The following is a 27357-nucleotide window of genomic DNA, read 5'->3' on the forward strand; positions in this document are numbered from 1 at the left end:
TTTTTCCCCTCATAACTGACTACAGTCAATTCAGTTCACAAATCTGAGCAAAAATTGTCAGACTTTCTTCCTTTCTTCTGAAAGGCAAAAAGATAGAAAACAGTGCCAACCAGCCACTCACACTTCGCAAATACAATGGTGTTTTTATTAATGGTCTGTTAAACCAGGCAAGTTTATAAAGAAACAAGAAATCAGAACCTACTTGTATGTTCAGGCTGTAACCTTGCTGCATCGTTAGGTGGTACCCAGTGAGTCCTGGCTCTGTGGGGCAGCTGAGCACTTTGTTGTACAAGGAAAGCCTATGGAAGTGACTCAGCAGCTCACCCGGTACCAGGACTACCCACAGCACTGCAGTGCTGACTCTTCAGCAACTTAACCTTGAGGTGATCAGTTTCTTGTCATGTCTTTTCCTTGCAAATTCCACTCTGTGTTTCCCCTTCTTAAGCAAAGATCCATCTCTGAGCCCCAAACACATATTATGCTTGACCATATTCTCACATAACAATACCCTTTTTTGTCTGCGGTGTCCTAAAAACCAAGAACCACCTCCTTAAGTATTTAACCTGCAGGATCCACAGTTTAACGTCATTGCAGACCACTGTACAATGGCAAAATCCATCCTGAATTTCTTCCAAAATGCCCCCACAAGAGGGTTTCAAGCACATCTATGCACACGCATCCACGTTTAACCACTTACACCAGTATGTTTCTTAAACATTGACCATTAAGTGCCAAGGAAAGTGCATGCAAACAAAAGTTAGCAAATAAATAAATAGAAGTCTCTATGAATACAATGCCATCGCATCCAGAACCAACATACGTATGGTGTGAGGGACAGCCAACACTGCCATACTACACCTATAGTTGCCTTTGTTCAGTGCAGAGATGCTTTCTCTCAAGACAAGGGTCTTTGCCAACCACAGTGAAATCGCAGCCAAGTTTTGCTGTGCACAGTAGGTGGGAAATCATACACAGGAAGGAAATAATTTTTTTTAAAAAAGGCACTGTTGGTTATGTTAAGCCAAAAAAATGCCTTACTAAGAAAGCACGCTGTATTGACTGCAGTAGTTTCTATCTGGGGGTTTCAGGTTGTTGAATTGCCCTATGGACGTGAGCCAGAGTAGGAACGCGGCAGCACTGCCCAGGGATTTCTCTCCAGGGAGCCAGGCTCTTCCCTGAGCAGTGGACAGGTTTGATCAGATGTTGAGTAAAATAAAAAGTTTTTAAAAACTTTAGAATCTTAACACTTTGACAGTGGAAATATTTAGAGAACATTTTTTGAACTTAATTCCAGCTTCATAAATACCATGACTGGGTGGAGGAGCTTCTGCCCTTCCTACACAAAGCAGTGCTGCCCAACTGCCTCCGGCTCTCCTTGGCATCCAGCGGCTCTTTCGCCCCGATCTCCTCGGGTGCTACAAATGTGAGCTCTGTTGTTTGTCCAGGCTTGTGGCAGGCAGCCATGCTTCCCACCCACAGCTGCAGCCTTGCCTACAGCCAGTAGTGTCACAGAACCACAGAACAGCTCCGGTTGGAAGGGATCTTAAAGCCCCAACCCCCTGCCATGGGCAGTGCCACCCAGCAGCTCAGGCTGCCCAAGCCCCCATCCTACACGGCCTTGAGTGCCTCAGGAATGGAGGCATCCACAGCTTCACTGCCCTGTGAGTAAAGAATTACTTCCTAACATCTAACGTCTTTTAGTTTTCCCCTTGTCCTATCACTATCTGCCCATGCAAGCCGCTACCCAAATGCAGGGCTGCAGCAGAGTCACTTGGTTCTTTGTGCTGCCAAGGCCACGCTGGCAGGTGACACTGGCAGTTCTCAGGCCCTGGGGTGCACAGGACTGAGATTTCATCATGACTGTCCCTGACTCAACCAAATGGGTAGGAATTCCCCAGCCTTGACTCACACAGTGTTGCCTTTTATCTGCACTCTTGATATGATCAGTGTTGGGCTACAGCACGGTGAACTTGTGCCCCACCTGAGAACAGCCTAATCTGTGTGCCTGAAGCAAGCCCTTTTTAACACAGAACTACTACAACACACCATTTTCCCCTTGGGGAAGTTGTGGTTTTGATGAGATGGCAATATGTACTGGAAAGTTTTGACCAGTTCTATTTGAACATAAAATACTGACGCAGCAGCTGAAGTATGGGTCTGTGCTGCTGGAGGAAGCTGTATGACTACAGGATGGCAAAATAAGCTCGTTAGCAGTAGATGATACAATATACTCCTAGTGACAGTTTGAGGGAAAAGCCCAAACTGCAAGTCATTTTTTAGCACAGCATTTTCCCAAAATAATCTGCTTCCAGCTTTCTCCCTAAGTCATTTTTGCCATCTGCACACCTTACCCATCCAATCACAACTGCAGAGACCAATGTGACGAGAGCATCTCCTCACTTCCCTTCTCTGAGAACTTGTTTCTCCTCTTCCTTCTCTTCAAGGAATACGACTGCTTAAGAAATAATTCTCTGATATGACAAAGGACAATAATTTCCACTTCAGAAATGAGGAAATGAGGCCGAGATCATTTAAAGGAATTAGGTTCTTAGAAACCACATTTGAGGATTGGAGTAAGTCATCAGAGGAGTCTGGCAGGGCACGAGTCTGAGTGAAGGTGGCATGACACAGACCAGCACACCAAACCTGGCCATCCAGTTTTGTAAAATACTGCAGCCATAAAATACTACAGCTGCCTCTCCTGCTCTGTGAAGAGAAATTATTTCTCAGAGTTAATTCACAATTGCCTGTTAAAAAAAATTCCAAGGAACTGCTCCATAAGCTCAGCATCTTCTGTAAGAGGGCAACCCTTCCTATGCGTAACGCAAGGTGGGATTTTATCTCAGCTCATGTTAGTCAGTTAGAAATTAAGTACCTACTCTGCCTCACCCATCCCACCCACCTCCATGGCCAGTGGACAACTCCTCTCATCTGACACAGGCACGGAATGCAACTGGTGGGGTCACCTGGAGAGGTATTGCAGCCCTGCCCAAAGGAGAACCTGAAACGACACACTCAGCAGGGTGTCCTTACTGCCACATGGGAAGAAGTGCGAGTTCCGCTTTTGTGATTTAATTCTAAGACCCATTTTATCACTTTATCTTCTTTTCCACTTTTCTTAAGATGATCTATTGGGAGACAAGCAGTAAGACAGGATTCAATGAGCAAATCTCAGTCGAACTTCCCTTTCCTTGAGGTTTTGTTTAGGTTTCTTTTTCCTGATAACAAGCAACGAGATGGTTTTCTGAGTGCTGTAACACAGCACCATAATTCATGTCCAGATAAATATGTTTGCTGTCCCACTGGGGCGCCAGGGAGCATTTCTGGTGTAACAGAGAGGTTTCTTAATTGTCCAGAACAATGGGAATATTGGCCAGCAACTTCAAATTCTAATATCCAGCTGAAACCCTTCACAGTTTTAGTATTTACACTCCAAATAAACGTACAGTGAGACAAAACCTCCTCCCACACAGAAAGCTTCTCATCCTAAAGAATTTATAGTACTTTATCAAGTACTCAGAAACCAAGTTTGTCTCTAATCTGGATGACCTGGCACAAAGCAGTCTACTATGGCATATTAGCTTAGTTTGGTGATAGAAGTGTACTATGAAAGTTTTAGCAGCAAGGATGTCACTGCTCCATAAAATCCAGTTACAGGTTGTTTACATAAAAATAATATACTCAAAATAGCCAAGATAATGACAGCTTAGTTTGCTTGACTTTAAGTGGGAAAGGGTAGTTATTGCATTAGGTTTTGTTGTCAAATTCTGAATGCTGGCTCTCCCTACACACCTATGCTGTAGTCATCTTTTCAAACCAGTATGTTAGCAGACTTCAAGGCATTTCCCAAGCTGACGGACACTGAGTCTCTCTTCAAAGCTCTCCAGAGCAGAAGTATTCCCAGGAGGAATGAGGCTGTGCTCTTCAGCTTGGTGGTAGTCAGCTCTCAATTTCGGAATGCTCCCACTCTGCTTGCTTTGCTAATGAAGTTTTTCAGGAGATCGTGGTCCATTTCTGCAAAGCCTTGAGTTTGTGTTACAACAGTTAAGTGGTTTATGCAAAATCTGAAGCAAAACTCTTCCAAGTCCTAAAAACAAAGAGAATTAATTAATAATATGAATGACTGACAGCAAAATTATGATCATTCTCCTCTTCCAAATCTATCATTTAATAAGCAGGCACCATATCAATGACCAACCCTTTTTTGATCAGTTTCATTAGATCACAAATGATAGGATGAAAATTGTAAATACAAAGTTTGCCACAGTGTACATTAGAATCACACCTAAAAATAATCTGTGGCAGCAGATCTTTGTATTTCCTGAGGACAGGACAAAACATTTTGATCCTAACAGATGCATTCAGCAGCCAAGTCAGCCTTCAGTTGATTTTCTATGCTAATGGTAGATAAACACAGCACTACGATCTTTCACCTGCACAGTTCACACACAGTAACAAAAAAATCAACCAAACAAAACGAATGTTGCTTTCTAAACTATCAGGGCTCTTTCACAGTCCTTCTCAGGACAGCCTTTTACTGAAGCACTGATGCGCTACAGACGGCTCTCAAACCAATTTTTACCATATTAATGTAGTGCAGTCCTGGCTTACTTCACAATTCCTTAGACAAAGGTTATCCCATTATTAAAGGAGTCTTTGTTGCACTCCTCAGAAGCAGTTCAATCCCTTTCTGAGCTGTGGACAAAGGGAGAAGAGCAGTGATGTACTCCTGAGGTTGGCACATCCTGTTCTAGGAGCGGGTGAACCAATTCATGGGATGATGACTGTGTTCAAATGTTGCCTGTATTTAAAAATTATTCTGTATGTGCAGAATGTATGATAGAAGGAAGAAGGGAATAGCATACATGCAGTCATTTAGCCAATCCCTTTTACTGTGCTTCTGCCATTGTAATCTCTAGTACTTTGGGCTATTTTCACTACTTCAGGATACACTTACACATATCTTTAACTATTCCACCTGACACAGCTCAGTGAAAGCCACCTCTGTTTTTGAGATGGTCAAAAGTGGTGAAAAGCTTCTAAGAGGAAAATCTCCAGAGTAAATGTATAATGAAAACTTCCACTCTTCAGAGAACCAAACTGTTTTCCTCTTCCCCTGCCCAATTTTCCCTCTTACATCAGGCTTCCACCACCACAGCACACTGAAACCACAATTCCTCTTCTTTGGTCTCAGCTGTTCATGCCTTCTGTTACTGATTATTAGCCTAGATACCTTGGTTAAGTCTGATCTCATTACTCTACCAGCAGCTGGTATTCTTATTGTCTACTGATTAGATGTTATTCCTGCTTGCTTTCTGAAACTCACTGTAAACTTCCAGCCTCCTTTTTGCAACTCTTACACACATACATTATTACATTGCTGTCATACAGCAATATTTCATCTCAGTTTTTGTTTCAGTTCCTTTTTTCCACTTGCTTCCAGTGCCTGGAACTGTCTACCAATGCATCTTATGTAAGCATCTGCTTTAAACACCACCTTGCATCTTACAATGGAGCAAAAGCAAAAGGAATATGGATATAATGAAAAAAAAATACGTATCAGCTACATAGAATTATAGAATCAAAGAATCATAGAATCGCTCAGGTTGAAAAAGATCTTACAGATCATCAAGTCCAACCACAACCTGACCATACTACCCTAACTCTAACAACCCTCCACTAAATCATGACCCTGAGCACCAAATCCAGATGGTTTTTAGTCCAGGGATGGTGACTCAACCACCTCTCTGGGAAGCCTATTCCAGCACTTAACAACCCTTTCTGTAAAGAAGTGCTTCCTCATATCCAACCTAAACCTCCCCTCGTGCAACTTGGGGCTACTTCCCCTCATCCTGTCACCTGTCACCAGTGAGAACAGAACAGCCCCACTGTCACTGTAAGCACTTTTCAGGTATTGGAAAAGAGCAATAAGGTCTCCCCTCAGCTTCCTCTTCCCCAGACTAAACAGCCCCAGTTCCTTCAGTCTCTCCTCACAGGACACATTCTCCAAGCCCTTCGCCAGCCTTGTTGCCCTTCTTTGGATCTGCTCCAGCACCTCAGTGTCCTTTCTGTATTGCCCAAAACTGAACACAGTACTCGAGGTGAGGCCTCACCAGTGCTGAGTACAAGGGCAGGATTACTTCAGTCCTGCTCACTACACCATTCCTGATACAAGCCAGGATACCACCGGCCTTCTTGGCCACCTAGGCACACTGCTGGCTCGTATTCAGCCAACTGTCCATCAGTACACCAAGGTCTTGCTGTCATCTGCAAACTTACTGAGGGTGCACTCAATCCCCCATCAAAGTTATCAATAAAGATGTTGATCAGGAGTGGCTTGAGAACCAAGCCCTGGCGGACACCACTTGTGACTGGCTGCCCACTGGATTTAACTCCATTGACCACAACTCTTTGGGCCAGCCTTCCAGTCTGCAGTACCCAGCAGAGCGTACGCCCATCCAAACTGTAGGCAGCCAGCTTTTCCGTGAGGATGCTGTGGAGGACAGTGTCAAAGGCTTTACAAATGTCCAGCTAGGCCACACCTAGCCTTACCTTCATCCACTAAGCAGGTCACCTTGCCATAGAACGAAATCAGGTTTATCAAACAGGATCCACCATTCGTAAACCCATGCTGACCGGGCCTGATCCCCCAGTTGACCTTCAACTGATCTATGATGGCTCCTGAGATTATCCATTCCATAACCTTCCTGGCACCGAGGTGAGACTGATAGGTCTGTAGCTACCAGGATAATCTCTCCTGCCCCTTCTGAAGACAGGCGTCACATTTGCCAGTCTCCAGTTATCTGGGACATCCCCAGTTAGCCAGGACTGCCAAAGAATGATGGAGAGAGCTTGGCAACCACATCCGCCAACTCCCTCAGCACACCAGGGTGCAATCCATCCGGCTCCATGGACTTGTGAGCACCCAGCTTTTGGAGCAGATCCAAAACCAGCTCATCATGGATTATGCAGGGCCTATTCTGTTTCCCATCCCTATCTACCAGAGCTAGGGGCTGTGTGCCCGGGGAGCAACCAGTCTTACGATTAAAGACAGAGGCAAAGAAGGCATTAAGTACCTCAGCCTTCCCCGATCCTTGGTCACTATGTTCCCCTCTGTATCCAACAGGGGACAGAGATTCTCTCTAGCCTTCCTCTTACTGTTGATGTATTTACAGAAATATTTATTGTTGTCTTTCACCTTAGTGGCCAAGTTCAGTTCCAGCTGGGCTTTGGCCTTTCTAATTTTCTCCCTGCACACATTCCCTATGTACTTGTAATCCTCACAAGTAGCTTGCCCCTTCTTCCAGAAACCATAAATTTTCCTTTTAATCCTGAAGTCTCTGTTCAGCCAAAGCGGTGTCACTCCCCGTTGGCTCGTCTTCTGTGACATGGGGATCATCAGCTCCTGCACTTTTAAAATTACTTTCTTAAAGTATTCCCAGCCTTATTGGGCTCCCATGCCCTCCAGAACAACCTCCCAAGGGACTCTCTTAACTATGGTCCAAAAGAGACCAAAGTCTGCCCTCTGGGAGTCCAAAGTGGCAGTTCTACTGACTCTCCTCTGTGCTTCAACGAGGATCAAAAAATCCATCATTTCCCAATCACTTCACCCCAGCAGGTCTCCAACCTTTGCATCCCCCCAAGACCTTCTCTGCTAACAAACAGCAGGTCCAGGATTTCTATCTCATCTTTTAGCTGTTCTAACAGGTCAGCTTCTGTGTTTGGCTATCTTAATTTTGTTCTTATGCAGCAAAAGAAATTTTGAACAGAAAAATCAGGACTCCTGAGCTAACTAGGTTGCTCTGTTATAACAAGTCTAAAACAAGAACGTGGATTTCTTGCATAACCAAACCCACTGCACCGTTATATCCACAGCACAGCATTAAGAAGCTGAGGAAAGGAAAACATCTTTCCAAGTATTTGTTTACAAATAAAGTGCTTGTGGTACTGCTGGTGAGGTGCTGGAACAGGCTGCCCAGAGAGGTTGTGGAAGCCCCGTCCCTGGAGGTGTTCAAGGCCAGGTTGAATGAGGCCCAGGGCAGCCTGGTCTAGTATTAGATATGGAGGTTGGTGGCCCTGCCTGTGGCAGGGGGTTGGAGCTTTTTGATCCTTGAGGTCCCTTCCAACCCACAGCCATTCTGTGATTCTGTGATTTTGAGTGCTAGTGAAACACTCCAGGGCCAAGGGCAGGCCAGAGGACAGGATATGGAGAAAGGATAACAACAATTAGGTAATTTGTTCAGCAACACGGTGAAAATGGATTTCTGATATAAGCATGAGGGCAAACAGGGAAGGGCTTTCCAGGTAAATTTTCCCACTGCCTGTAAAAGGCAGCAGCAGACAAAACGAGGGGGTGGAGATCTTCAGGAAGCGAACAGGCAAAATCTGAGGGTGGAGAAGTAAATGGCAGTGAGACATGTGCATGCCATGCTGTGCTACATTACGAGACAGGAAGGAGATTAAGAATCCTGACTCACAGTTGCAAGTCAATGGGCAGGAAGATAACACTAGTAGCTGCAGCTTTTATGGCTTAAGTGAGGGAAAACAAATACCTGGGAAGCCAGAAGGGGCAATTGCAAGTAATCATGACTTATAAGTTAAATGCAGTTATGTTTATATTAAACACTTTCTCAGAAAAAATTGTTTGCCTGAAGCGAAGTTCTCCCTACCTGAGCTTCATATTTGACAGCAGCAGAAAGAAGAGCGATCGCATTCTCTTCACAAATGCCTTGTTTGATTGTTTGCTGGCAAAGCTTTTTCAATCTGTTTTCTCTATACAGTGTTGCCAAATCTAGCAGTCCTGCAAAAATTCATACACTTTACCCATCCTGGTGCAAAAAATATACACTTTTACTCAAACAAATCAATTGCCCCATTATTTTAGGCTGAATTGAATTAATCAGACTTTTTCGCTTCTTCCTCCACATAAAACATTCTTTTTTCAAGGTCCTTGGATGATACATCAGAAAGGGACACTTTACTAGAATGAAAGTCTTCTGTCACCTTGTTCACTGTACTACACCTCAGTCAGGGTATTGATTAGGGACTCACATTAATGTGTGGAGCAACTCCTTTTTCGTTCATGGTAAAAATGCTGCAGTTACTCAGACAGGAAAGTATTATGGTGGCATTAGTGCCTTTGTAAGGAAAAAGCAGTTCCTCAGATGAGAAGCAATTGAGTTCTTTCTGGATGTAAACTTTTGATCTTACTGTATCCCTATTACTCATTCTCCAGCGTCCCTTCCTCCTGACAGCTGCCAAACTGAAGATTTAAGTGCTAACAGAAAACAAATTAGCAGCCCTACTTTCCTCATTCCGTCGGACTGCACAAATTCAACTTTTCAGAAACAGAAACCCAGAGTTGTTTCCATTTATGGCAAATACCTATGGCATCTTCAGGAGGGAGCCTAATACTGTCTGTATACAGGTACTCCAGGAAGGCTCGATAAACAGGATAAGAAAATTCACTCATTTCTATAATTTCATCATCGTTATTCAGTATGGAACGAAAATGTTCACACCTACAAAAGAAGAAGAACAACAGTTACAGTAAGAGTTAAGCTTGAAAGATGAGCTGCAGTAAGATGTTGATGAAATAATCAGTCACAACAGACCAAATACACAACCATAAACACTAGCTGTATGATTTCTTGGTATAAAAACATTAATTTCTTCAGAGCTTTTTATGTAATTCAGAATTGTATTTTCCTTCTGCTGTTAGTACTTTCTATTCTAAAATTCTTAAGCAGTAATGAGCATGCTTTCATCCCACTGTGGAACCGACCTTTGGGATGGGCAGCTGTCCACAGTGGTACCACATAACAGTAAAAAGTCAGAGAGAAAGGTAAATAAATCAAACCCAACTGCTCCTCATCCTTCAGTTCACAAAGTATCCTGGTGTGACTCAGCCCAGGAGTGCCTCTGGCAAAGAGGAAATAAGGCATTCCAAACAGAGATGGTAGGCAATAAGCAATGTGGGTGCAACGTGATGAAATCAGTACAGAAGAAAATAGTAATGTCAGTAATTGGAAGACTAAGAGGGGTGCAGAAAATAAAATAAAAAACACACACACACACATATATATATATAAAGAATTAACACAGACATTTAATTAATGCAGTAATATACATGAAATCACAAACATGAATCAGGATCAGAGACAGGAGAACATAGGATGAGATAATAAAGCATTTTGTGAAAGAAAATTGACAAAAAGAGAAAAATAATTGTAATAAAGATGGAAAAAAACCAGCTGGCAAGAGAGATCTAAAGCAGTGTATCTAGAATATTTTAGTAGAAGTTGTGCCAGCAACTAAAAACTAATTTCTGCATGTTATTAACAATGTGATTACTCTGTAGATCTGCATACCAAATCTCACTTTAAAGTGGTGTTAACTTGCAGAAAGCACTAAAAACAAAAAGGGAAGCCAGCTTAAAATTCAAATGCACTGATAAGAAGATACAAAACAAGTAGGATAAGGAATGTGACAGATAAGGAAGAAAAAAGATAATCTGAAGAGCATCTGTGGAAGATGCTGACACCATTGAAGGGTCCTGAGGAAGGCAAGAAAGGCAAGAATAAACACAAAAGTCTCAGAGCATCCAAATGGAGGAAGCTAAGCAAAGACAGGAGGAGAAACTGATTAACATCTAAGAAGGCAACAGAAAGAAGTGAGCCTTTTTTTCATCTGCAAAAGGTAACTAGTTATCAGAGTCAAGGCTGCTTAGGTAGTACAAAGGAGGGCAGATGTCAGATGGAGAAAAGTGTTGAAGAGGCTGGCAGTAAGCAGTATGTTTGGAATGAACAAGCAAGGAAGTGAAGAAAATTGGGTAACAGTGAAGAAGAGCTGGTGAAACTGAAGCCTGAGGGAAAAGAGAGCTTGTGCAAAGTAAAGATTTTAAGCAGTAGTGACTCAGCAAAATGGACTTTACTATGCAGTTGACTGTATATTCATCTACACAGTTTGTGCCTCACCTAATTTTGAGAAGAACTTTATGAACATGGATGTATTTTCCATCCACTAGGAACTTCAGGTCTGCAGTTTCAGGGTTGTCAAATTCCTTCTTCAGTGACTGGGCTACTGTTAGATGGTCATCGGGCTCTAGGATAAGAAGGGTAATCGATAGTGAGTGGTAACACTCATGATGATGCTTTGTCAGCTACCAGCATTCTTCATAAATATAATTTATCCTTAATAATAGCAAAAACCAACCAAACATAAAAAAATATCCATTATGAACCTCCAGGAAAGCAAATAAAGGGAAGATTCCTGCTCCAAACAAGAAGGCCTCAGAAACAAAAAATAAGTCCCTCTCCTCTACCTCATCTCTACAAGACCAGAATAAAATTAATTACTAGTCTCAGAATCATCTGATAGGTAATGCTGCCAGTTGTCAGTGGATAAATCATTCTAAATATAAGGTGTTGCTTATTATTAGATACACAAAAAGTCAATGAAACTCAGAGTATGATTTTTTAAAATATTCCAACGAGGAGACATTATCTCAAAGCAGAAATAAGTCACTACATATAAAACTGACCAGTGCAATACAGTTAAGAGTAAATATCAACAGCTACCACTCTACTGAGAAAGTGCTCTCCCTCAAGTTTTGGTCTTAGCAGCATTCTTTGGGTCAATATATTTCTGTGTGCCACATATGTACTTACATCCCACTGTGACACTGCAACACTTGCACTGTGCAGTCAACAGCTTTGAAAAGCCACCTATTGTCCACCTAGACATCTCCTGAACTGGCTCCAGTTCTGATCCTGAACTGATTCTTTGTTTTTAGGTAGCCTTAAATAACTATTTTCTTTAATAACATTAACAAATTAAAAACCTCAAACATCATTCTTAGTCTAGAGAACATTTCCTTCTTAGGATCAGAACACATATTATTGATTTATACAGATTTTGTGGATTGGCAATGCTAGGTCTACCGGGCTTTAAATAAAAACAGCATTCATTTGAGAAAAGGGAAACACCTCCATCACAAGCATTAGAAAAAACTACACACACACTTTGACACTACCACACAAATGAAATTGCTCAGGAATATGTTCAAGAAAATGTACCAATAACTAGTTATTAGCATAATAATGACATAAGTACTTTGGACTACAGATGAAAGGATGAGGGAAAAAAACAATGAAATAATAATAAAAAATTCCTTTTAAAATAACAATACTGTAAAACCACTTTGTTAGTCTTATTTTGTACAAGGTGGGTTCAGACCTCTGCTATCTCAGCAAGTGCAATGATTTTAAAGACCAATACAAAGTTGAAGCTCTACTGTAATAGTTCAAAAGATTCTGCAGGATTTAGTTATGAATCTTCAAAGTCAAATAACAACTGAGATGTCCATCCATGTGCAACTCCACATGACTTCTGCAGTCCAAGGTAAGATAAATAAAATGGGGTGAAGTTATGAAATTCTTAGAGAGAAAATAGGTGCTTTGGTTTGTAGCTGACTTTCTGGGATGAGTGAAACATGGAAGAGGCAGTTTTTGCTTCTTATCCTCACTACTCTGCACTAAACTGAAGAGAAATGTGGAAATGTGGAAGGAAAACTAAGAAGAAAACTGCGCTGAGGATAAACTGGAACATGAGACAAAAGAACATTCATTCCCAGGACTTAGAGAGGGCCTCTAAGAACATGGGAAGAGATCCTTTATCAGAGAGTGTTGTGAAAAGACAAAGGGTAATGGTTTTAAACTGAAAGAGCATGTATATTATTAGACATCCAGAAGAAATTCTTCAGAGGGCAGTGAGGCCCTAGCATAGCTGCCCAGAGAAGCTGTGGGTTCCTCATCCCTGGAGGCACTCAAGGCCACGTAGGATGGGGCCTTGGGCAGCCTGAGCTGCTGGCTGGCACTGCCCATGGCAGGGGGAAGGAACCGGATGGGCTTTAAGATTCCTTCCAACATAAACCATTCCGCGGTTCTATGATCTTAATAATAATCAGGTATCTGAGATCCAGTAACTTGCCTTTTTAGAAGGTCAAGTAATGATCACTTGTTAGGAGATACTAAGTGTCTGTGGCCAACTCTGAACGTGGGAACTTGGCTCTGTCATTCTTTGCAATCTACTTAAAAGACATACGTAGGCGTTAAAGAAAGGTTCACTGTTCCTAATGCCTCTGCATGTCTTCCTGAATTCAAAAGCATCTTCCCCATGGCCATTGTAAAGTAACATTCAGTAGTTGCACAAAGGCTGAAGTATGAACTTGCTATTCAGACCATCATTCCAACCAAAAATGCACCTAAAATACATGAAGAACCAAGGCATTCCCCACAGAAGCAAACTGCACCAAGAAAACAGACAGTCATTTTGCAGTGCCATTAGGGTTTACTAATTTTTATAACTCCATACATTTATAAATTCACAATTTAGAATTCCTAGAATGATTTTTTGCAGTAAAACAAGTTTAAGCTTCAAACGCAGGCACATCTGTGTTATGCACTTGATTTTATTAACTTTATTAACGTTAAACCAAAAATATTTCGGCTCACCTACTGAGAGAAGACGCCACATAACAGCAGGGGTAGCAAAGCAAGCAAACACATCGTCAGTGCAGGCAAAGTGAGTGAGGTGGGGAAGGACCACAGACTGGCCGCGGCACTGGCCCCACATGTACACCTGGCCGCTCTGCGTCTTGGCAGCCGAAGTGTGAGCAGAGTGGCAGGCTGCAATCTCTATAACTCTAAATTTACAAGCAGAAAAAGAACAAAAGCAAGTCACTGTCACAAGAACAAAACGCAGTGAAAAAGCTCGTACTTCTTGCATTTCCCTGGTGCAAAACACATCGACAAGCATTCATGCACTTCGGATGGCAAGAACGTTTTCCTAATTAAAACAGTCATCAGTGTTTCTTTAAACAGCGTGCACTCAGAATGTTTCTTGGTGAAAAAGCATTTGGGCAGTCAGGCAAGTAGGACAAGACAAGCAGTGCTGCAGCAGAGCACCAGGCTGCAGCACACGCTCTGCTGACCCCTTGGCTCCCTCAGACAAAGCCATGGTGAGTTCCAAGTCTCTGCTCGCCTTCGGTGGTCCTGCACAGCGAGGTGAGCTGTTGCATTAAGCTGTGGTGAAGAAGTATTTGAGAAATGGCAATAAACCAACAACCTAAACAGCTTTCTTTTAATTAAAAGACCGAAGTGTCGTTCCTCATACGATTCTTAGTGCTTACATTTAACAGACTTTCATTTTGAAAATGAAAAAAATAAAACCAAACAGAGCACTGAAAGCTGCTTCTAAATGCATTCTAGTTACGGCAGGCTATCTCAGTAATCCTACAGTTGATTTAGGATTTCATAAATGCTGCTGTGTACAGCATTGCACAATCCTCTGTTTTGCAGTCTGAACTATCACTTGTTTGCTTGTTTTTCCAGCTGCCTGGGGAAAGTAGCTGGGAAACAACTTGTTTAAGGCTGCATGTACAAATCCTGCAGGCTTTAGCGAGCTAATATCCTCGCTCACACCAGGAATATATATTCTGGCAAATAGAAGGGGAAGGCAATACACAGTATTAAAATCCATACTAAAATATGGTAACTGCAGCCAAAGTGTCTGGAAAAAAAAAAAAAATCAGTTTAATTTTAAACAAAAGCACAAACACGAAAAAACAGCAATGTTCAAAATCAGGCCGTGTCTCATTGGCACAGAGGAGCTCCCTCTCTTGTCACTGCACTAACAGTCACAGACGTCTTTAAAGGGTCATCACACTTTTCTTACTATCCTATTACAATAGGAGGCCAAAATCAACACCTCAGCAGCACAGAACAGACTGAAACATCAGCCCATACAAATACATGGCTTTGAGTCAGCAATAAAAGAATTACCCCGCTACCCATCAACGACTATTTCATTTGTAAAAATCAAAGCTTAATTTTCAAGCAGTGACAGCAAGAAGAAACACTTCCCTTTCTCACTCCCCTGCGTTATGAGCTGGCTGTAATAGCAAATATAACACAAATTGCAGATGTCCACTCCTTGTGTGTATTCTTTGTCAAACGTAGCACATTAAAATACAATTTCTGTTCAGAGGCAATAAAGCTTTTATTCTTGACTTCAAACAATGAAACCACCGAAGAGAAACTGCAATTAAGACCTATGAAGTACAGAGTGAGCTGAAGCAGAAAATAGCACATTAAAGCCCAGAACATTCAGTTTCTCAGGGGTGGTTATAGGATGGATTCAAGCACTTCCAGTGAAAGTCAAACTTTGATGCACTGATTTTGTGTGTCAGAAAGACAGACTTTCAATCCGTTCACATTTAGCAACAGAACTGTGAATGATAGGTAAAAAACGAGAGGCTATTTCTTGCAAAAATAAATTAAAAATGCCATAGTTTTGTGTTGCTCTTTTGAAAGTGTGCCAACTAATGTCTGACTGGTTGAATATAATAATATTACCTGTCCTTATCCACAGTAACCGTAGTAGGGTAAGACTGGTTGCTTTTATTCCCAGTACCTAACTGGCCATATGAATTGGCTCCCCAGGCATAAATCTGACCTTCATCTGTTAGCACTAACGTATGTGCACAGCCACAGGCAACCTATAAGGAATAATAAACAGAAAAATCTTTTTTATGTAATAGGAATTTAATACAGACAGATGTATGTTATGTTATACATTAATGTCACTGACTCTAGGCCATTATAAAGCCGGTCGATAAAAATGACAAATAGAGGTAAGATGATTAAAATGGAAAGCAAAGGAGAAAAGTGACTGAGGAAAAATAAATCATACAATCTCACGAGTACAAAAAAGAACAGCCAGGAACTGAGAAAGAAGAAAAGCTACAGGGCAAACAGACAGTATGCTGAAAAAAGACAGGCCAACTCTTGCCCTGACCCTGCCCTATGGGCAATTGCTCCAACCTGAACAGCTTACCACTGTAAAAATATGTGAGGTCTCTCTGACTGCTGACTACACACAAAAGCAGCTCCCTGTGCCAGCTCTGGTGCTAATTGGACCCTGTGTGGAGATAATTTACATCACTGGAAGGAAACTCTCTGCATGTGGGCCTGAGGACCACCAGTGCTCACATAAAATAAACAGCCATCCAGGAAGGAGAGAGAAGGGATGAAATACCATCTAAAACCAATCTGGTTGTTCAGAACTGGCTCATGAATAATAATACAGTCTGCAAAGCAGATATACTGTAAGAACACGCAGTCCACTGACATCCATGAATAGTGAGATATGATCTAAATGATATAAATGCTAAAGCTATTTGCTGATTGGAAACCCACAGTTTAGTACTGATGGGTACCAAACACACGAAGTGGATGAAAACAGGAATTATGGCAAACATACTGGACCACTCCTACTCTCAAAGCAGTAGAATACATACAGGAGAAAATGTTATTCACTTCATTATATTATTCTCCAGTAGCAAATGTTACCAGCAAAGCTACAGACTATATCCCAGGACATGAATGCAGAAGTAGGTTCATTTCAATAGATAAAAAAAAAAGCAGTTTCATAATTTATTTGATTAAATGTGATTATTAGGGTGAAAAACTCACTAAAGTCTTGTAAATTCTCACTGGATTACAAAAAAAGACCAGTCTAGCAGAACGTGTTGTTTTCCTGACAAGAGTCCTCTATTTTGGATAAATCATTTTAAAACTTTCAGTATCCATTCTGCGCTTTAAATATTTCTGACTGGTAAAATGAATTGCTGGTCACACACACTGATGGCAGCTCAGTCCTTTGGTACAGTGTAAGAGCCACCCAAGTTCAAGACCTACTATGGAAACATACCAACTGTTGACCAAAAGCACCCACAGATTTGTTCTGAGTTCAAACACCCACTAGTCACTGTGGTGCAATTCTAAAAGTGGCATTAAGTCTAACAGAAGGACAAAAAGTTAAACTGTGGCCATTTCCTAGGGAAAAAAAAAAAAAAGATGGGCTCTAATGAAGAATGGGATAGCAGAAGAAGAGTTATTAAAATAAAGAGTTATTAAAAATTGGATTTTTTGAAGAAAAAAAGGAATGACCAAACGTTCCTAATTGCCCACTCCTCTTTGAGTAAAATCCTTACCTCACTGAAATTAATGGCAAAATTCCAGCTGAACTCTACAGGGCCACAGTTTGTCAGAGGTCCATTCTAAGATATATGCTTTTATCCTGATAAACGGTATTTTAAACAAAGAGATAAAGAACTTCCCTCACATAAAAATTACGCTCTAGTACCAGATCTGGAGGTTGGTGGTCCCCCCTGTGGCAGGGAGGCTGGAACTTGATGATCCTTGGGGTCTCTTCCAACTCAAGCCATTGTATGATTCTATGGTGATTCTATGAATATTCCTTAGCTTATTTTACTGTTCCTAAAGGAGAACTTTGAGAAGGGCAGTGCACACATACCCGCTGCACACGAATGCCTTGCAAGGCTGCTATTCGGCACGGTGTTGGCTGATTGCCGCTGCTGCCCAGCCCCAGCTGGCCGTTCCCATTGTAACCCCAGACATAGACCTACAAAACAAAGACAGGGATTTTAGCTGTTTGTCATTCCTTTGAAAACAAGGTAACTACTTCATCCATCCAACAATAATTTCCTTCAATATTTCAGTTTCCCACACCTGGGAACTTAGGATCTGCACTTCATACGTAGATACTTCTAAGTATATGCTCACCAAAAGTCTAATCCTTCCTCTTCACCCTGTTCTTTAGAAGTTATAGCAGTGAAAAACAAGTGATTCACAGGGCTTTTCCCCAGCACAGAGCAAATTCAGCAGGAATACTTCCCTTTTTCAAAGAGTTAGTTTCTCATTCAAAAATCCTCTAACACAAGAGAAAACATATTAATCTGGAAGCTATACACAACAGTTTGAATAGACCGCTCACAGTTTTATGCTGTGAAAGGAAAATGCTGAAGGCTGAGCATTTCAGTGACGTGTATTCCACTGCCCTAATGCAAACAGTCAATAGCTTCCTAGGTCTAAACTGAAATGCTTGGAGTGATGAGTCTGGAGAGCATTTAGGCTGCCCAAAATCTTCAGCTCAAGTGAACTAAAGCAATAGGAAAACTATACCCCTTTCATATCCTCACAGAGAAGGAGATAAAAAGTGTGAGAAGGGTTTGATGTGTGTACTGCAGTGGAACCAACATATGTTATCAAATTCATTTTCTGTTGGTTTGGATTTTTGTCTTCATAATAGATGTGTCTATACAAAGATTGAATATTAAGATAGCATTCACTGATTATTCTCACATTCTTGATTGATAAGATTCTAGCATAGACCAGATAATTAATTTTGCTGTAACTGCTAAAGAGAGCAGTGACATAACAGTCAGCACCTTCACTTCTGCAAGAACATAGCACCAACTGGAAAAATCAATAAATCAGTAATAAAAAGTTATCTTTTTATGTATGAGAAAATGAAGCTAACATGAAATATTAAATTCATATATAGCACTTATGATTTAATCCCCAAATTTATAAAAATCTCCTGACCTTTAAAACGCTGGCTTTTTGTTTCTTTGAGAACTGTATTTTCAAGTCAATTTTAAATTTGATCCCTGAATTCCTTCAGGTCAAAGCCAACTTCAGTAGCTGATACTAAGTAATAGCTGATCAATTTTGAGTAATCTCATGAGGCAAAATTTCTCTGTGTAACTTCTTTCTGAAGAAGATGGTAAAAGCATTATGGGTAGGAAGACATGCTTAAGCACACTGTGAGGATATGCAAGCCAATTCACGACAAAGATTTTTACAAACAGTGTAAGCAGGCAAGTCAGATGGACTCAGGAAATAAATACTTCCTTTCTCCTTGGCAGCAAATTACAGAGAGATTTTAAATGACCTCAGTGCTGTGATACATACAATAAAGTTTAGTCTGAAAATTCACTTAACATTTCTTACCTCTCCATTTTCCACCACAGCCATAGAGCACATCTGTCCACAGGCTATGTTAACTACTACTTTATTTTGTAGGCAGCTGGTAACTCTTCGAGGAATTGGTTGATTAGCAGTTGAACCAGATCCAACCTGGCCTGAGTTATTATAACCCCACGTGTACACCTGTTGTAAGTGAATTCTCATAAATAAAAGGTATATAACAGACATCTCTAAGTATGTATTCAAGAGAGAAATATTTGTTAAATGTATAAGAGACACATTTAGGTTGTATTCATGTGCTCTTCTACAGATCTGGGAAGCTACACAGGTTTGTAATTTAAGTGTTTCCAGCAAAAATATGCAAATTACAGTATTTTTTATATCCCATTCTTTAATGTTTCTCCTACCAAAGCTAAGAGGCAGCACAAGAACTGCACTCATACTGGGAGATTTCACTGTTAGTTTACCAGAACCCAAAACACAATGGCTAACTGGATTCAAATAACATCTTGAAGTAAATGACAGGAACACTTTTTCCTCCAGAGGGTAGAACTACATACATGTCATGATTTAAACTGACATCAGCTTTAGTGATATTAAGTATCTACAGTAGGGTATAGCACAGAAGAAATGGTAATTTCTTTTTATAAACAGAAGTGACACAAAAATCAATGTCCTGCATACACTTCGAAGTAGATAAACTCAAAGATTTTCCATTTTTCTTTAACATTTTTGTTGCAACATTACTCTGTGGACAGAAAGAAGGAAGGCTAACACACTAGGTGCGGCGTGTTTTCCTGTTTCTCCCATACCCAAATTTCATTAGGAGAAAAAAAAGATTTACTCTCTAGCTTTTCTCACCTCCCCATCAGATGTTAACACCATAGAGTGATGAGAGCCACAAGCAACTTCAATGACTTTCTTGTTCACCAAGTTGGTAGAGACTTGACAGGGAACCAAACCATGATTTGTTGTACCATTGCCCAACTGACTGTAAGCATTATGACCCCATGTGTACACTTCTCCTTCTGTAACAAAAACATAAGAAGCTACTAGAAAATCTGTTTTTCCAATGACTACACAACATGAAATTACAAACAGATAAGGGAAATTCAGCAACATATTGCACGTAGTTAAATATATATATGTCCTTTTTGGCTCTTAATCCCAGAGATATACTACTACAGTCTTCTCACAGCATTTAACACAAATCCACAGTGATAGTATCCAGAATATCCACATAGTCTTCATAAAAGAAATCAGAAAGCCAAAAGAAAGGAAATAAAGCAAAACAGAAGAGCAAAAGATGAAATGACAGTCTGTTTCAGTTCATGTTTGTTACTGAGAATGAATCAACATTTCTGTATTAGCCCTGGCCCTGTGTTTCCCATTTTTAAAAGTTCAAATAATACAATTTTCATCCTATTGCAATAGGAGTAAAGATGCTTGTAAGAAAAACAATTATGTAATGCTGCTGCTTATTACATAAACATATTATTTGTATCCTGTATTTTGAGGAACATGGTAGTAAAAATAAGAATGCAAGAAATGTGGATGCCCCATCCCTGGAGGCATTCAAGGCCAGGTTGGATGTGGCTCTGGGCAGCCTGGTCTGGTGGTTGGCGACCCTGCACATAGCAGGGGGGTTGAAACTCGATGATCATTGTGGTCCTTTTCAACTCAGGCCATTCTATGATTCTATGTCTGACTGGGTTAGACCAATAGTCTGCTGCAGAACTGTGTGTCTGCCTAGTAATTAAAAAAAAAAGTGATGCTTAGAGGTAACACGAACCTGAGCCTGGTCACTTTTTGCAGCTCGTTCCCTGTGTATTTCCTCAGCACTTACAACTTCTGGATTAAAGATATTATAATTCTTCTGATTCACTGGTCTTATTACTCATGAAGCTATTGTATTTACTTTTCTTATCTGTTTTAAATCAGTTGTTCTCTAATTACAGTAGCCCAGATACAGTGAATAGTAGTTCTACATTCATCTTGTCTATCATCATCATTTTCTAAACATCAATTATGCTGTTATTCTAGGAGAGTTAGAACTCCTTCAGACCTCTAGATTCTTTATTTGATATTTTCACCAAGGCTTCCCTCAAAACTACCAAAGCAAAATGTGCTATACTAAACCAGTATTTCCCTACAGTAAAAGGTTTTATCTACTGACTTTACCCTGACAAAAGCAAATAACACGAGACTATGAATTTCAGAAGATACATGAAACAGGTTCACATAGAAATTGTGGACAAACTGAAGTGAACCGTTCTGAAAAAAGCAGCATATGCATCATACTTTACCTTCTGTAGCAAGAACAACATGAGGGCCACTTCCATAACTCAGACAGGCTATCTTTTTGCCACATAGAGAATCTAATCTCTTTGGCTCAATTGTGCTTTGGACGTCTCCGGTTCCCAAACACCCACTGCAGTTCATGCCAAGCACAAAAACCTGTTACAAAAGAATCACACAATCATAACCTAGGGGAGAACAGACCACCAGAGGCCAATTAGTCCATGTGGTCCCTTGCTCAACAAAGGTCTACAAATATCAGTTTACTCAAGGCCACGTCCTTTTGAGTCTTGGCCACCACCAGAGTCATTAAGCTCTCCAAGATGTAACCACTGACATGGTAATAAAAATATTCTAATATTCCATTGGAATTTCCCATGTTCCAATTTGTGTTCATGCATCTCCAAGAAATCTTTATCTTCATCTCCTCTTTATTCCCTGAAAGTGGTAAGAGGTCAGTTTTAATTGCAAATGTCTTAGCTTTAATGAAAAGGTTCAGGTATTCAATATGCAACTTTTTCTCAATATGCAACAGTACCAGCTTTCACAAGATCTTGACACATAAATTAGAAAATACATCACGTTTTCACACACTCTTGGACAATTACCTCATCATTTTCAGTTACATACAGCACCTCATTACCAGCACTTCCAAATACACAGGCTTGACGAATTAACTTGAGCTCTTCTTGTGAACAAAGGGAAAAAATTGGCCATTTCCCAACATCCAGCATCTTCAGGGCTGACAATAATGTTGCCTCCAAGACCTGATGTTACAGACAAATCATATCAAATAACTACATAGAAATATTGCATAATAAAAAGGATAAATTCAAACAAAGACCGCTACCTTCTCAACCACATTCTCAACCACAGAACAGTATTTTAATTCTAGAACAATACACACAGCAAAACCACTATAATAAACAAATAAACTGTATCATGATCTAGAAAGAAAGAATGTATGTGCATGAAGACAACTACAATGTAAGAAGTTAAATGCTGTGGTCACATTTTTGTTATATTCATAGAGTGTGACTTCTAGATTAGAGGATTCAAAATACAGGATTCTAATACTAAGATGTAAAGTATACATCCAAAATCTGAAAACAGTGTACTAAAATTATTGTTGAAAACAACAAAAACAAAAACATGAAAAATCTGCCCAAGAATGTACTCATCTTTGAAAAAGACCCACATTTATTTTCATGCATTAAAAATGGAAAGTTGAGAAAACTCAAGAAATCTTTTCCTTTATCCTTTACTTCTGGAACTGTCTGTGTTTCAAAAGACACTTTCTAAGAATACTTGTGTCTGTAGATAGATATATAATATGAAAAAAAGAAAAAAGATAATAGAACATTCTCCACTTTATTCAAGGAGAAACAACAACTTTCTAGCAAAGGAAAAGAAAAATAATTCTCTCCAGACACTGAAACTAGTTAATGTCTGAATTTCACTCAACATTTCTACTGCTTTAACACAGCATGAGTCAGAAAAATATTGCAGTATCAACTTTTAATAGCAAATTTTGCATGGGGCACTCATCATTACTAAAATTAAAGAAGTTCTGGATGTGAAAGAAAAGTAGCATGTAGCTACTTCAGAGCTAACTGGTAGCTCTGAAGATGAGTAAGAATCGATTTTTCCTATCACTGCATTACACAGTTCACCATGTAACAGTAAGGACTGCATCACTTGCTTACCTCTAGGAAGTATCAGACTTTCAAAACATTCTGTCACAGAAAATACACATCTTTATATAGATTTATATATATATAATCTGTGACTGAAACAAAGCTGTGAATAAATTCTAGTTCAGAGTCACCTATATTAGTTGTAAGGATATCACTTTTTTGACTAACGTCACTTATGAAAAAATGTATGCAGAAGCATAGACAGAAATATTTCAAACTAAAGAAATAAATCTTTACATTAACTGTGAATGTAAACCTTTCAACAAATACACTTCTAAGGAAGGAGAAGGAGGATTGGTCATGTTCCATAAGGAAAAGCTGTGGTTTTGATTACACAGTCCATTTTCCCACGTCCTCGCAGCAAATAATTAAATTTAATTTAATAACCAGTCTAAAAGCTGGTTATGCAGTTTTGTCATACAGATCACCTTATCAACACATCATCATGAAGCTCAGAATCTAAATGATGTGTTTCACTACGTTCTACAGGCAGAGTGTACAGAGAAAGAGACAACAATTTGAAGTTTTCTCACCACATTATGCTCTAAAGATTAATTATTACAAGTTTGTGTTATTGAAACACTAAGCTGAAGAACGCAACTTTGAAACAATACTAAATTAAACCAATCTTGTAAGCCAAAGAAGAGATTCAAACTGATGAAAATGAATGTATTGACCTTTTAATATTTTGTGGATCACATAAGTAACATTTCTTCTGCAAGTATCATTTTTCTACCTACAGTTTTGGTTTTCTGTTTATCTTGAAAGCTACTGGCATGAACTAAGCTAATAATAAAACCATGCTTCTCTCTCTTGAGTTGAGATGCACAGAATTCTCAACACAAAGTCACACTCTGACCTTGACACTGACTCCTTGAGAAGGAGGAGGTTCATCTTCCATATGGATTTGTGCTGGCGTCCCTCTGCAGAGAGAGAATTGTAGTTAAAATCACCATATCATTTTGCTGCAATAGAACTACAGACATTTCTTACTAAGACCAAACTATTTGTTTGTTTCTTTGAGAAAACAAAAATCATGAAGCTCAGACAATTTTGTTTTTACTTTCAACTCTATGATGATCAGTGACTCAATTTTCTGTGTTCTTACCAAAATATTAATACTTGGAGAAAACTTTTTTAAACAAATAGCATAATTGAAAAAGTTTTAATAAACATAATACTCCAACATGTTTTTACTGTAGTAAAAATGAATTTAAAACCTTGCTGATGTCATTTTCCACGACATTTTTTTCAGCAAAGAAAAAGCACATGGATACAATTTCCCATTTCTGGCATAACCCTTTAAATATTTTTATTCCATCTTCATTCTGAGCAGTTAATGGAAAAAAAAAAAAACACAAAAAAACATTTGGACATTTTCAGATTTACTGAGAATTGTTAGAATATTCGTTCTGTTTCTGAAGCAACTGCCAGCTCTGTAAGTGACCTGTATGGCTTCTATGATGTGCATCACCACAGGGAACAAATTTTCAGATCAGCTGTCTCCTTCCTGATGGCTAACACTACTACTCTCCATTTCCCAACACAAAGCTGTGCAAATCCATTTTCAGTAACAATGCACAAAAGAGCACGCAGCTCTTAAGCCATGCAAGCTTCTTTTACTTGACAAATGAGAAAGCAGTACACATCATTTTCACGGAGATCCACTGATTCAGCCAATTCTAAAAATGTTTTACCTCCCACAGAAAACCAAACATCTGTAAAATTCTGACAGCAGGCAGAATGACATCCAAGGGACAAGCAGCCATCATTTTACTCAGCTACTCTTCATAGGACTACCACACTTCAGAGAGATTTTATAAAACTTCTAATTTTCTAATTTAAGTGGAAGCACAGCTCTGTATTTCTGCATTTCATCTGCAAGCCATTTGATGCACAACTGATGGTCATTATTCTTCAAGTTCTGATATTTCAATTCAGTTGCTTCTGTTCAATCAAAGGGACATGGTTTGACTCTCAAGCAGCTTATACATTAGTATAAATTAAGATACCTTAGGATGGACCACTGCAGTTACTGAATGAAAGGTTCTCCAGCCCACTACTTTTTCAGAGCTCCAGAAACACACTGAGAATTTTGAGTTAACTTTGCAACACAGATCGCTTACACATCCTCAAAATGCAAAAGCTGCTTCATCTTAAATGTAACTGAGAAAATTACTCTGCAATTCCATTCTTCAAGATATTTTGCAAACGTAGACATCTTATTTCCCATCAGTCCTACAGGAGTACACGGGACACCCCAGATAATCTGTTTATGCTGTTATTCAAATTCATTTGTTCTCATACACATTTCTGCCTCTGCAAAAGTGTTAAATCACTTGTAAGTGATTTAAGAGTACACAGAGACCACTGGATCCTGAAAGCAAAGAAGAAAAAAATATTAAATCATTAAGCCTACCTAAGAAACATTCTTATTTGTGGACCTACTGATTATTCACATTTCCTTATTCTTTTAGCAGTTCTTCCTCCAGAAAAAATAACAGCGAAGCAAAAGAAAAGCAGTACTTTCATCAAATGATTAAAGAATAGAACCTGTGCACATTTGAGGACTTCAGATACAGAAGAAAAACAAAGTCCAATCTATTACAGACAAGTTATTCAGACTGTTTATCTATAAAGTTTTAAAATACTCACATAATCTCTCAGAATTCTTACTTTAAAATAATCACCCATTACTTAAAAATAAGAAAAAGCAATACTTACTTTTGAAAGTAAATAGGTAAGCAACATATATTTCTCATGTATTAAAAGTTTATATTCACTAGCTGCTTTTCCCCCAAAAATCCAACGTGCCGATCTAAAAGAAAAACATTGTTTTTTGTGGGAGTACACAAAGTTTCAGTACAAAAACATTTATATTAAACTTCACAAATCTCTTATCTGGAATCCAAGTACAATTTAAGAATCTGGACAGCGTACTCTGGCAGTCTGTGTCAAGACTTTTTCAGTCTCTGGATCTGCTCCAGCAATGGTCTTGGCACAAGCTGTGCATGCCTTTGTGGTATAGATAAGATTGAGTTAAGGAACATAAATGCTGCCTCTATTAGCCAGGTTCCATTAAGAGTCTAACCAGATCACTTAATACTAAATGTTTACACAGGTTCACTGACGCATTCAAATGTAAACATTCCTGCAGATTTTCTCTCTAGGAACTTGGCAAGCCAACAGGTTGTTGTGTTTTTTTTTTTTTTCTTTCCAGAACTCCACTTAGCATTTCCTCCCACTTAATTTGAGCATTTATGAAACTCATCTGCTGAACCAAAGATCTGACTGGAGTATCTTGCCCCAGTAACTCTAACCACAGACTTTGGAAAGAGCAGAAGGAAAAAGGCACAGGCAAAAAAGGACTCGCTGGCACCTTTAAGAAAGGGACCTAACCTTGTCTGATTTTGATTTCACAGCAGCCATATACAAGAGCAGTCATGAAATTATGCTAACCTGTCCAAGTGATCTCACAGGAAAGGACAGAATGGTAATCACAAAATCACAGAATCACAGAATCGCAGAGCAGAGGTTGGGGAAGGGACCTCTGGAGATCATCTAGTCCAATCACCTGCAAAGTAGGTTGCACAGGGAAGCATCCAGGTGGGTTTTGAATATCTGCACAGAAGGTGACTCCACAGCCTCTCTGGCAAGCTTGTCCCAGTGTTCTATCACCCTTAAAGTAAAGAATTTTTCCCTTGCGTTCATATGGAAATTCCTATGTTCCAGTTACTGCCCATTACCCCCTTTTCAGCTGGGCACCACTAAAAATAGCCACTTGACTCCTGTCCTTAAGATGTTTATAAGCACTGATAAGATCTCATCTCCTTTCTCTAGGCTGAATAGTCCCAGGTTTCTCAGCCTTTTCTCATAAGGGAGATGCTCCAGGCCGTTAATCACCTTTGCAGCCCTCTGCTGTACTCTCTCTAGAAGACCCCTGTCTTTTTCGAACTGAGGAGCCCAGAAGTGCACACAGTATTCCAGACGTGGCCTCACCAGTGCAGACGGGGAGGATCTCTTCCCTTGACCCGCTGGCTACACTCCTTTTAATGCACCCCAGGATCCCACTGGCCTTTCTGACCGCAAGGGCACGCTGCTGGCTCATGGCCAACCTGTCATCCACCAGGACCCCCAGGTCCTTTTCCACAGAGGTCATATTATCGACAGCTACTCCTGCTGAAGAGATTACATCTCCTTCCCAAAAAGATGTGAGTCTACATTCAAAATTAACATTCTCCTTCACGTACACTGAAATGTCAATACTTTGTCCAGCGCTGACAGAACTCAGCTTTTCATTTATCTCTCCACTGATGCAACATTGTCCATTGCCAAGAAACTGCAGACCCTGAAAAACAGTAAGTGGTTGGTTGAAGAGCTGCTATCTCCAACTAAAGAATGGTCTTCTCTCATTTCCTTCTTGCCTCCTGACACCAGACTGTGACTTCTCAGCTCCTGATGCAAGCTCCTCTGGGTGCATACTAATTTCAAAAGCAAAGGTACACATT

The 27357-nt window shown here is 40.0% G+C and overlaps 1 protein-coding gene across 6 annotated transcripts; it reads right to left on the reverse strand.

Moving 5' to 3' along the window:
* Positions 1 to 123: 123 nt before the first annotated feature.
* Positions 124 to 27357, reverse strand: RCBTB2 (RCC1 and BTB domain containing protein 2). Of its 6 annotated transcripts, none has more exons than XM_010728811.3 (14): positions 27100 to 27355; positions 25574 to 25667; positions 23709 to 23772; positions 21761 to 21919; positions 21161 to 21311; positions 19716 to 19882; positions 18879 to 19037; positions 17380 to 17487; positions 15417 to 15559; positions 13515 to 13705; positions 10977 to 11103; positions 9385 to 9521; positions 8670 to 8800; positions 124 to 4087 (listed from the first exon to the last, which is right to left on the reverse strand). In XM_010728811.3, exons 2-14 carry the CDS (start codon positions 25609 to 25611, stop codon positions 3947 to 3949), a joined length of 1716 nt encoding a protein of 571 aa, XP_010727113.1. In that variant the 5' UTR covers positions 25612 to 25667; positions 27100 to 27355; the 3' UTR covers positions 124 to 3946. The 6 variants fall into 6 exon arrangements, with proteins under 6 accessions (XP_010727113.1, XP_010727115.1, XP_010727112.1 ...); XM_010728813.3 differs by lacking the exon at positions 27100 to 27355 and adding an exon at positions 26424 to 26536; XM_010728810.3 differs by lacking the exon at positions 27100 to 27355 and adding an exon at positions 26309 to 26400.

Source organism: Meleagris gallopavo, chromosome 1, assembly GCF_000146605.3.
Source record: "Meleagris gallopavo isolate NT-WF06-2002-E0010 breed Aviagen turkey brand Nicholas breeding stock chromosome 1, Turkey_5.1, whole genome shotgun sequence".
Classification (NCBI taxonomy): Eukaryota; Metazoa; Chordata; class Aves; order Galliformes; family Phasianidae; genus Meleagris; species Meleagris gallopavo.

Coding starts and splice junctions, on each gene's coding strand:
- RCBTB2 (XM_010728811.3), bottom strand. CDS start 25,611: ATGAGAAATATATGTTGCTTACCTATTTACTTTCAAAA. Junction 21,920..23,708: donor CTCAAGGAGTCAGTGTCAAG/GTCAGAGTGTGA, acceptor CTGTAACATCAG/GTCTTGGAGGCAACATTATT. Junction 9,522..10,976: donor AAAGTTCTTCTCAAAATTAG/GTGAGGCACAAA, acceptor CTTCTTTTGTAG/GTGTGAACATTTTCGTTCCA.